The sequence below is a fragment of the Cnephaeus nilssonii genome (assembly GCF_951640355.1).
Source record: "Cnephaeus nilssonii genome assembly, chromosome: 17".
Taxonomy (NCBI): Eukaryota; Metazoa; Chordata; class Mammalia; order Chiroptera; family Vespertilionidae; genus Cnephaeus; species Cnephaeus nilssonii.
This window is the reverse complement of record NC_137088.1, coordinates 35,730,850-35,743,351: the sequence shown is the minus strand read 5'-3', so window position 1 is coordinate 35,743,351 and position 12,502 is coordinate 35,730,850. Positions and strand designations below refer to the sequence as shown.

The window sequence follows — 12,502 nt, the reverse complement described above, 5'->3', positions numbered from 1 at the left end:
ACGTTCTAGGTTGGTATCTTCACTGATAAGGTCAACCTTTACCTTAACTGAACATATCTGCCTTTTTGCATCTATGATAACATACCCTTGAAGTGTCTGGGTAACTTGTAACTTCCCTTTTTCTGGACCCCTTGGGGCACAACCAAATGTGCTGGGTACCAGGACAGATACCACAAATTTCTTTATTATCATGTTAATTGTTCCTACACCCACTTAAGTATGTGTCCATTATTTTACTTTTTATACAATCCCAGGGGTTCCTCCACCCCCCCAACCCCCCACCCCAGGCTTTGCTTTCTCCCGCCTCTCTAATCTATCACCAATGGATTCCATGTAACCCACCTACGTCCCTTCCTTTGATTGCAATGTATAAATACAGATGTAACCCACCATTCTCCGGAGCATTATCTAAATTCGTTGAGGTTCTGCTTCCTGGCATATGTCGACAGTTTGGCTCAAATAAACTCACAAAAATTCTTTACAGGTTTCAATGGTTTTTTTACATTAACGGGAGAAGAGTCTTTCCAACAAAGGGTTGGGACAATTGGATCCCCACATGCAAAGTAAGGAATTTCAACCTTTACCTTGCAACATATACAAAAATGAACTCGCCCAGCTGATGTGGCTCAATGGTTGAGCACATCAATAAAAAAATATATTTAAAAAAATTAACTCAAAATGGAAGACAGACCTAAATGTAAAAGCTAAAACTATAAGACTTGAAGAAAGCATAATAAATCTTCATGACCTTCATTATACAATGGTTTCTTATATATGGCACAAAAAGATCAAGCAACCGAAGAAAAAATAAACAAGACTTCATGAAAATAAAGAAGTTTTGTGCTTCAAAGAACATCATCAGGAAAGTGAAAAGAAAACCTACAGCCCTAGCCGGTTTGGCTCAATGCATAGAGCAGTGGTCGGCAAACTGCAGCTGCAGCTCGCGAACCACATGTGGCTCTTTGGCCCCTTGAGTTTTTAGCAAAGGCCAGCTTAGGAGTACCCTAATTAAGTTAATAACAATGTACCTACCTATATAGTTTAAGTTTAAAAAATTTGGCTCTCAAAAGAAATTTCAATCGTTGTACTGTTGATATTTGGCTCTGTTGACTAATGAATTTGCCGACGACTGGCATAGAGCATCGGCCTGTGGACCAAAGGGTCCCAGGTTCGATTCCATTCAAGGGCACATACCTCGGTTTCAGGCTCCTCTCTGGCCCTGGTCAGTGCGCATGCAGGAAGCAACCAATCTATATCTTTCTCACATCAACATTTCTGTCTTTCTCTCTCAAAAAAAAAAAAAAAAAAGTGAATGGAAAAAATATCTTTAGGTAAGGATTAAAATGTAAATTTAAAAAAATTAAAAAAAAAGAAAACCTACAGAATGGGAGAAAATATTTGCAAATTATATATCTGATAAGAAACTTGTATCCAAAATATAGAGAGAGCTCTTCAATTTAACAATAAATAGAAAACCCAGATTAAAATTTGGCAAGTAATTTGAATAGACATTTCTCCAAAGAAGATATACAAACAGTCAAGAAGCACATAGGAAAATGCTCAAAATTAGTAATCATTAGAGAAATGCAAATAAAACCCACAGTGAGATATCACTTTACACTCACTGGAATGATTATAATAATGATTTTTTTTAAAAGCAATAACAAGTATCGACAAGAAGGTAGAGAAATTAGGAACCTCATACCTTGCTGGCAGGAATGTCACTTTGGAAAACAGAATAGCAGTTCCTCAATATATTAAGCATATAGTTACCATCTGACACATTGATTCCACTCTGTATAAAGAAATGTCCATCAATTGATGGCTGGATAAACAAAATGTGGTATATTTATACAATGGAATATTGTTTGACAATAAAAAGGAGTGAAGTACAGATACATGATGCAATATGGGTAAAAACATTATGCTGAGTGAAAGAAGACAGTCTTGTATGATTCCCTTTATAGGGAATAAGCAAAATAGGCAAATCAATAGACATAGAAGGCAGATTAATAGCTGGCAAGTGCTGTAAAACATGGAGAATGGAGACTAATTGCTTATGAGTTCTAGGTTTCTTTTTGGGGTAATGAAAATGTTCAGAAATTAGATACTGGTGATAGCCATACACCTCCATAAATATATAAAAGCCACTGAATTGTATGCTTTAAAAAGACAAATTTTATGTTACATTAATTATATCTTAATAAATCTGTAATTTTTTTAAAAAAATAACTATTACACAAGGTATTTTGATGGTAAATGCCAAAAAGAGGAATTTCGGATGATAGAAACATTATTTCTAAGTTGGGTGGTAGGTTGAAGGTTTATGAAAGAAGTGTGTTTGAGTTGAATGGCTTTTAGGGAAGATGAAGATTTGGATATGTAGTTATTTCCAAAAGGAAGAATTCTGAGTCCCAGAATTTAGCATGAGACAAGGTGTGAAACTTGGGAATGTCTTTGGAATGGAAGTTGTAGTTCAGCTTAGCATTTGTATGGGGCCTGTGAAAAATTTAATCCAAGACATAATTAGAGGGCCGGTTGGGCCCAGATTAGAGGGAATCTTAAATGCCAGAATAAGGAATTCTCTGCTGAATTTGGTTAGCTCCAGAAAGTTGATTAAAAATTACATACCTTCCCGGCCTGTGTTGCTCAGTGGTTGAGCATTGACCCATGAACCACAAGTTCCCTGGTTCTATTTGGTTCTATTCCAGGTCAGGGCACATGCCTGGGTTATGTAATGGACTCGATCCCCAGTAGGGGGCGTGCAGGAGGCAGCCCATCTATGTCTTTCTCTCATCAATGTATCTATTTCTCTATCCCTGTCCCTTCTTCTCTAAAATCAATAAAAACATATACAGTGGAACCTCGTTTCTCAAATATCTCCCTCTCTAACAATTCACTTCTTAACCTGACAATGCTTTCATGCTGATATCTGTATGATCAGTCACGCATCTCTCAGGTGACAGACAAAGGAGAGAATGAGTGAATATGAGTCAGTTTACCACAGTTAAAATCTCAGGAAATCGTACTGTGAATATTTTCATGTCTTTTTGCTTTTGTTGCTGCTTATAATTATTAAATTTTCGGTTTTTACTGTATATTTTCTTTTTGTTAAATTTTCATTTACATTTCATGTCCTTTTTGTTTTTAAAGTGTTTATAGATTAAACAGTACTATATATAAGAAAGGTTAAAAAGGAATCTTTTGGGGGTCTGGAACTGATTAATTCAATTTACATTATTTCTAATAGGAAAAAATGATTCGGTTTTCGAACAGCCTTCCAGACGGTTTAAAATGGAGAAATGAGGTTCCATTGTATTTTTAAAACTTTGACACACCTCAGAGCTTTATATTAGAAAAATTAATCAACAGCAGAGTGTTACATTGAATGGAAGGGAGAGAGCTCACCTGTGAAGATACCCGTTAGGAGTATGTTGGCATTGGTTTGAGAAGAAGGCTTTCCTCTTTTAAATTACCTAAAATTGGAATTACTTTGATTAACGTTCTGGACCTTCTGATACCAACTTGGTGAATTTGAAAAGCCTCACATGCACATGTTACTCTACTTCACTTCCTGGGAAAATGAATCACAGTTTCCTAGTAAAGAGCTTTCTGGCTTATTAAACAATTGCTTGGCCCACCCATTCAATTCAGCTCCTTTTTCTTCTATGGCTCGCCATCTGTGTTATTGTTTTTATTTTCTTTCTTTCCTTCCTCCCTTTCCTTTTTCTCTCTTCCTTTTGTTCCTAACTGGGTCTTCTGTCTCCCTTTCCTTCAGCTTTCCCTCCCCACTTCCAATCATGAGACAATTTAGAGAAAATTACCAGTATATATTTTTTTATATAACATAAAGAAAGCTTGATATTGGCTATATAAAGACAAAAGAATGAAGAAATCTTTCCATGACACCATATAGATGGTGTCAAGGAACATTTTTATGGAAAATACGCTACTAATGATAAAAAAATTTTCCAGGTAAATTTTGTATTAAATGAAAATTCTTTCAAGCTTTTAACTTCAGATCTCAAGAGGATCTCAGCATTCCCATTTGTGTCTTGCCATTAAAGTCTTCTCTGCCAGTTTGATGTCTTCTGTTTTGATGTCCTGAATAGCAAACTTAAGACCCTAACTGTGCTTCAAGTACTGCATTGTAAGTGGCTACCACATTCCTGAGACACAGGGAACTAAAAGATTGTCAATATTTCAGAGGTTCAAGATGAGGTTATCTAAATTTTCCCAACTATATGAATTATCATTTCTACGAAACACTTTTGTTCTTGGATTACATTGATAAGGACATTTAAAAGATGGCTACAGGCATTTTTTCAAGGTTAGATTTTCCAGTAAGCACATGAAGTTAGACTGTTAGCTGCAGTGGGTCTAAACTCGGAAGGAAGCCTGTCTCTTTAAAGAGTCAGGCTCTGTTTGTTTTTGTTTTGTGGGGAGTGTTGATAGGGTGGCTAAAGACGACACTGGTGTATGGGTTGATTCTTTTACGCTATACAAGTTAAATTTGTGTTGAGACCTAATATTGAAGACTAATGCTGTGATATCCTGAGAGAAGGGGAAAGGGGCAAGGAGGGTTAGAAACTAGGAGGATAGGGGCCCAGGCCCTGGCCAGGTTTGGAGTCAGGGAAGGCAACTTTGTTTCCTTTAATTGAATTTATTGGGGTGACATTGGTTCACAAAACTATACGGGTTTCAAGTGTACAACTCAAAACATCATCTGCATGCTGCATCGTGTGCCCATCACCCCAAGCAAAGTCTCTTTTCGTCCTCATCCCCTCAATTTGCTTACCTCTACCTACCCCCCACTTACTTTCCAGGAGGGCTACTTTTGAATCTTAGCTCTGTCACTTTGTTTTCCTGACCTACCTTGCTTCACCTTTCTGAGTTTGAGTTTTATCAACATAAGATGAGGTAGTTGGGAAGATCTGACTTATAAATGTTGAGTCCTGTGGAGACTTTGGAGAGTTTGCCATGCATATTTTAGTGGTAATATTTTAATGATATATACAACAGTTTAAAACTCCCCATTTTGTGTAAGTATAGTTCTAGAGGTTTGATGTTCTGAATAAATTACTTGAACTTTGGTTTGTGAAACTTGGTTGTGGCTGATCCTCAGTAAATGGAAATCAGTTGTAGTCCAGAAGTTTATGCTCAAGGTGGCGCTGTTTCCCCATACATTTGGTGATGTTTTGCATTGTATCCCTATGTGTTCTAAGCCAAGTAAGTAACAATATGTATATTTAGGACTGTGTTTGTCTTCTATAGTCCCCAGGCCTTCTTACCTTGTGGGACCCCACCCAATATCACATCCTAGAAATACACACTTCATATTTACTATGACTTATATATGAGACTTGTCATAAGTTAGTTGATCTGTTATGTTTTTGAAGACATTTATTAAAATGGAACTTTAGATTTTACAGCTTTCTTTTTGTATTTTGGAGTCAATTATGTTTTTAAGTCTCAAATGTGAAAAGCTTGTAGGCCCTGGTTCCTAATGGGATAAAGGCCCTAAAGTTCTTCCTCACACTGATTATATATAGTGCAAAGGAAGATACTCATGCTGAACTTCACGTTTGCTAGTAATCTGTGTCAGGACTATGAATTGTTTCCAGCTTGTTTGAAACGACACATGTATTTTACAGGTGTGGTCATTCCGAGCTTGATATGAATGTTTTTGTTTTGCTTGTTTTTAGATCCGGGGATTTCTGTCAAGATTTGATAATGTCCTTCCTGTCAGCCTGGCATTTGACAAATGTACAGCTTGTTCTTCCAAAGTAAGTCATTCTACAATTAAAGGACTTGTCTTTTAAAATAAGCCCATCAGCCTTACCAATCAGAGGCATTCAAACCAACTGAGGGCTTTCTGGGGGAGAGGTGAGAGTCTAAAAAACCAGAAAGGAGTTTTCATTTATCTGTGTTCATTCTCATAGTAACCAGCCTGAGACAGTTTGATTTATAGAGTATGCATACAGAGAGAGATGGAATTAGATATTTTAGTTCTGTATCAGTACTTGCATCTGGTAATTTTGGCTTGAACTTGATCTCTACTAGACTTTGTTCTCCCCCAGAGAGTTCCTCCCTCCCATTGACCATCATAGAGCAACTTTTTTTTTTTAATTGAATTTGCTGGGGTGACATTGGTTCACAAAACTGTATAGGTTTCAAGTGTACAACTCAATAAAACATCATCTGCATACTGCACCATGCACCATTGCCCCAAGCAAAGTCTTTTCTGTCCCCATCCCACCTCTACCTACCCCCACCCCACTTTCCCTCTGGCTGTCACCACACTGTTGTCTGTGCCTATGTGTTACATCACAGAGCAACTTTTAAGTGTTACTCAGAGGATGGGGGATACTGGGCAGTCTGGTGGTGTGTGTTTTGGAGAGCTATATAATGACAAGGAAGAGTAAATGGAGATTAGGGGCCTGGAGGGCGAGCCAGTAAAAGTTCAGCTTTGATCTTTCCAGAGGCTCTAAAAATAGAGCTGGTATGTCCTCCATTGTAATAGGAAACCGGCTGACATATCTCAAAACTACAGTGATGGCATCTCATTTTTAAATAGGCTTTGAGATAGTCTGAGTTATTTTTACATGTATGCTGTGTATTATAGCTAATTTCCTTTTGAATGTCTCTTTAAGCCTCTAATCTCCATTGATTTAACCTGAGCTTTTAAAACTCATGATTTTTTAAATAAAACTTTCATGTTCAGGTATTATACAAAATAGTGTTGGGGTCATTAATCCCAAACTCTGGCCTCTCAGTTATAATTTGGGACTTCTTTGCTGAGTAACCTACATCTGGCAGTATAGAAGGGATTAAGTTCTAGAGAAATTCTCTTCACTCTGAGTTGACAAACCTTTGAAAACTTCACTTGGGTCATATCTTATGAGAAGAACAATCCTGACCAGTTTCTCTAAAAAGTTAACTCAGATTTGACAACAGTGTTGATAAATTTGGTTCCTTTTAGGTGCTCAGAAATTTAGAGTAATTTTTTTCTTCAAATGTAAACTAAGCTCCTGCTTTATCAAGTGTCTGTGTTGAGATTTAAAGCATACCATTTGTCAGTAGTTACTCATGAGCACATTCTTTCTGTAGTTTCTTTAAGGTATATCTGCTCAAGTCAAGATCACAAGGATGTCTATGTGCACTTCTGTCTTCAGAAATGCAAGTTTTAGGATTATATACTTTTTAGTGGAGCACATTTCTTTTCTTTGAATGGCTGAGCTAATTGGTCTCAAAATAATTTGGCAATAGTATTAATTTTCATATAGAAATGATTTGGCACTGGTGCCAGTTCTGTGGCTTTATATAGATCTGGCTAATCAATGAAATAAAGATAATTGGGCTCTCTAAATGAAATGTAAACATTCATTCTTTCTTGTTCTATTTCTAATTAAGTTAGCCCCTGAGGTACTGTTTATAAAAGAATCACAAGCATACCACCTAACTGAGGTCCCTTATATTTTTTGAGAGCGAATAGCTTTGCATTTTGTTTTCACACTATTGTAAGCATTGCATTAAATATATGTATCACTTTTTTGTTACCAAAATTATTTCCTCTTGGTGGCCATTCTTAGAGGCCTGCTTTACATAAACATGCTGGACGATTTAATACAAACTGACTTGGATTTTAACAGCTGTGCTATTCCCATAGCGATCACTTTTCATGTGGTCAGGTATTAAATTTCTTTTGTGCTGGAAAGGTTGCTTCATTGGTACACGTATTTCCTTACAGTAGAAACACAGCATTTACTTACTTGGCTAACTTCTTTATTCATATGGGAGAATGTCGTTCTCTATTATCTGCAAACCCAACATTAATACTTTGAAATGACAAATCCAATTACATTTTCATCTTTGTGCATGTGAATTTTTCTTAATGCATACTTAGCATAATATTTTTATACTGAGTCATATAATAGTTGTTATTGTTTCAAAAAGATTTTTGGGGGCTAAAAATGACTTTTGAAAAATTCTCCTTTGACATCTATGAAGTAATTTTTTCCTTTGGTAGTTTTCAGTATTTTTTTCCCCTAGAACTGAGGCTATACTTGTCTTGATTTAACCACAAATACAGAAAGATTGGGGAGGTGAATAAGCTCAGCTAAGTAATAATGTTCTTGTTCGTGTGTGTGTGTGTGTGTGTGTGTGTGTTACACCTTTTATAAGGCCTGAGGTGTGGAAGAATACAGTTCTCTGCTTCCATGGCAGGGAAGGCGGAATCATCTACACATAAATCATTCTTACCCTGTTTGATTTTAACTTGGCATATAGCCAGGTGAATTGTTCGGTCTTACAGAAAAGCTATTGAAGAATCTGGAGGGAGGGGAATGGTGAGGAGTTACTTACATTCCAATTTCTGTTGATTACCTTACAAAACTTTTCTAAAATGACAGTATTGACCACTGGGACTTCAAAAAAACCCTATTGGAAGGTACATGAGTTGTTTTTTAGTTCTGAAAAGGAATTTAGAACCAACTAGAGTTTTGTGGAATTACTACCAGAAGAAAAAGTATAATTTTGAAACAAGTTAAGTGTATTCTTGTTATTAGCCTTTCACCTAAGTATTTTTTTGGGAAGTTATATTTATTTTGCTTTTTTGATAATTTTCTATTTTGATGTAATTTTAAGTTGCAAGAATAGTACAAGGAATTCCTGTATAACCTTTACCCAGATTCACCAATTGTTTACATTTTCCCCCATTTGTACCTGTGGGCTCCCTTTCCTCCCTGCTACTCCACTCTCCTGTCTCTTAAAAGTTTGAGAATACGTTGGAGACGTTGTGGTCATTTACAATTAAATACTTCAGTGTATTTCCTAAGAACAAGGATATTCTCTTACCTAAACACAATACTCTTATCAAATTCAGGCAATTTGATGTTTATATAATACTATTCTCTAATCCACAGTCTATATTTCAAATGTTGCTATTTGAACCAGTATTGTCCTTTATAGGTTTTCCCTCCTAGACCAGGATCTGATTCAGCATCAAGCAATTGCATTTAATTGTCATATCTCTTTGGCTTCCCTCAATCTGGAAAAGTTTCTTAGCCTTTCTTTGTCTTTGTTAACTTCAGTATTCTGATATTTTGCCAGTTATTTTGTAGAATTTGCCTCAATTTGGATTTGCCTAATGTTTTCTTATGATTAGGTTCAGGTTCTGAGTTTTTGGCAGGAATACCAGAGAAGTGATGATGCATCCTCGTGTTAGGAGGCACATGATGTATTTTAACCCCTTGGGTGAAGTTTATTTCCCCCTTTCTATATTTGTAACTAACATCCCCAGCAGTGAGAAACCTGACTCCCGTTACTCTGGATATTTATTCACTTGCACAAGTCTAGATTACACAGAAATTAGTTTCAAAATTTCTATCCCATATTACTGCAGAAAGGAAACCTACTAACTAGAGTTAAATTGTGCATGGTTCTTTTTTTCTAGGTGAAATTTATATACAGTGAGAATTCTATAAGTTTTGACAAATGTATCCACACCCATGTAACCTACATTTCAGTCAAGACATTGAACAGCCCTAGCCAGTTTGGCTCAGTGGATGTGGACCAAAAGGGTCCCAGGTTCGATTCCAGTCAAGGGCATGTACCTTGGATGTAGGCTCCTCCCTGGCCTGGGCCCTGGTCAGGGCTTGTACAGGAGGCAACCAATCTATGTTTTTCTCTCACATCAATGTTTCTCTCTCTCTTTCCCTCTCTTCCACTCTCCCTAAAAATCAATGGAAAAATATCCTCGGATGAGGATCACCACCAACAACAAAGACATTGAATATTTTTATTACACCAGAAGGTTCCCTTGTACCCCTTCCCAGTCAGTCTTGGGTGAAGAGGGCAGTATGTTGTATATTGTGACCATTCTCTTTCCCTATAAGGAGAAAGCCCAGCACCTTCCGGTATTTTATGCAATAATAGTCTTGTTTCTGGAACCCGGAAGTTGTCTAGAAACTTCTCTCAGATTTGTAGTCAGGAGCAATACTGGTAGGGAGAGGGCGAGTAGGAATCATGTTAGCTTTTATGATCATTTGGTAAATTCTACTTTCTTTTTGCCTTTGTCATAGCCAGCCTATCCATTTATCTAATATTATATAATCCTACCTTTTTTTCTGTCATAATTCTTTGTAAATTAAAAAGCATGAAATACCAATACTGTTTAAACTTTAAGAAAAAACTCTGTGCCCAAGCAACCTATTGCCTAAGATTTCTGGAAATGTACCATTTAGAGGATAGAAAGGCAAATCGTAGATTTGTGAAGGAAAGGTTAAAGTCTTACTGTATGTTTGTTAGCAGACATTCATTTATTCAGTTGGCATTTAAGGCCCTGCTGGATGCCAAAGATACAAAAATTCAAATAGCCACTGCCCTCAAGGAACTTTGGGTGAGACAGGTATATAAGCCAGTGATGATTTCCCTTATATTGTGATATGCCCTGCAGTCAAGGTATATCCTCTTATTATGGTATCCTGATACCAATTTTATAAATGGGAAAAACCTGGGAAGGCCTTGTAGAGAGTGACTTATGAGTTGATGTTAAAAAGATGAGTAGGGCCCAGCCGGTGTGGCTCATTGGTTGAGCATCAACCTATGAACCAGGATGTCACAGTTTGATTCCTGGTCAGGGAACATGCCTGGGTTGCAGGCTCGATCCCCATTGCAGGGTGTGCAGGAGGCAGCCGATCAGATTCTCTCTCATCGATGTTTCTATCTCGCTCTCCCCCTCTCCCTTCCTCTTTGAAGTCAATAAAAATATATTTTAAAAATATGTGTGTGTATATATATATATATGTGTGTGTGTATATATATATATACACACACACACATATTTTTAAAATTAAAAATATATACATATATGTATATATGTAGAAAAGGATGAGTGGGAATTTCTAGAAACCCATGGGAAAGAGGAAGACATTCTGGTGGGGGGAATTGCATGTACAATAACCAGAGGCAAGAAATGATAGCACATTTATAAAGTTGTTTAGTATAGCAGTTGTGACAGTGCTTGAGACACCTAATCCCCTACAAATTGTCCTCTTGTCTTTGTGAATTCCATTTCAATTTCAGCTATTCTTGAGTTGGAATCTGGTGTACTTTAACACTTGAGACTGCTGTTTTGAATTTTATAATTCCATATAAAACACTTTCTTACCTTAGGGGGTTTCCTAGCTTAAGGAATCCAGCAGCTGCAACAGGATGGTGTGGAGGCCAGGAAGTCAGTCAGGGGATTTCCAGGGTCCTGGCTCTACTCCCTTGCTGGCCTGCTGAGTGACCACAAGCAAGGTGCTCCCCCCTCTTTCCGCCTCCATTTCTTCTTTTGTAAAATGAGTCAATTGGATGAGATAAGCTCTGGCTCTCTATTAACTCTCCAAGTTACTAGGTTTTATATCTTTTCACTTATTTTATTTTATTCTTTATTCCACTGTAATCCATCTTAGTTATTTTTTTAAATCAGAAAAATATATTTAAGGATTTAAAAACAGATAATCAACCATATTCCAACCAATCAGATCACTGTTAGTTGTTGATCTTTACCCTTCTTGACTTAGAAAAATATCTATATGTATGGCGGTACATATAAATAATTTTTCTCTCTGAACATTCTTATAGTAAGTTTGAAATTGGCTTTAGAGAAAAGGATTTATGGTGCTGCATCAAGGATACTCCCTGCTCCTCTGATATGATAGGGTTTTAAATCTCAGTCATTTATAAGGACTGGCCAGAGCCCAGTCGGAAGAGCTCTCCAAAGCTTGTGCCAGGAATTTTTGCATACAGCTTCTCAGTGGCAAATATTACTCAAAACTGGACTGCAGACAGGTTTTCCTTCTCCTTTCCAAAAGGGACATAAATCTCTGATTTGGAAAATGATGAGTAACCCCCAGGTTCCCTTTTCCTATCTCATTTACCCAGTCAGACCTCAAATCTTCTGTTTTAATGTGTGATGGATTCCATATGTATGGCTGTGTGGTGTAAACTGTATCCCACATCTTGTCCTTAGCAACTAGTGTTTCTCCAATCTCCAGAACTGCTTGGTTCCCAAAAGGAGATGGAATATCCAGCCAGAGCCAGTGTGGAGTATTTAGTTACAAGCTCTAACCTCAGAGCTCTTGGCTCTTCACCTCCTTGAAAACCTTGGACATTTCTCCCTTTGCTTCAATTTCTTCATCCATAGAGTGGGGAAAATATTTTCTGTTTCCCAGGGAAATTGCAATGGCTGACGTGTCTCCAGTTCCTTGTGACTAAGTACCAAGGCCTTTGCCCGCTCTTGGGACTGATGTTGACATCAGAATTAGAAGAAAACAAAGACCCCTGTGATTGCATTTTGTCTCCTGGGGTCTTTGGAACCCTTTCTGGGCTCACTGTTTATTCACAAACAGGTATAATGATTGAAGGTCAAGGCTGCCCTGACTTTGAAAGGCTGCAGAAACTTTCCATCATAGCTCACGATGACCACTGCTAAAACCCTTTCCGTGATTCCAGAGAA

At 37.3% G+C, this 12,502-nt stretch overlaps 1 protein-coding gene across 6 annotated transcripts in view; it reads left to right on the top strand.

The window, feature by feature from the left end:
* Nucleotides 1–12,502, top strand: part of ATG7 (autophagy related 7) — a 254,822-nt gene that overhangs the window by 97,295 nt on the left and 145,025 nt on the right. For all 6 annotated transcript variants that reach the window (XM_079795433.1, XM_079795434.1, XM_079795435.1 and 3 more), the window contains one exon: nt 5,706–5,786. In XM_079795433.1, the coding sequence (XP_079651559.1) occupies nt 5,706–5,786 (81 nt within the window). The remainder of the gene's footprint in view (nt 1–5,705; nt 5,787–12,502) is intronic.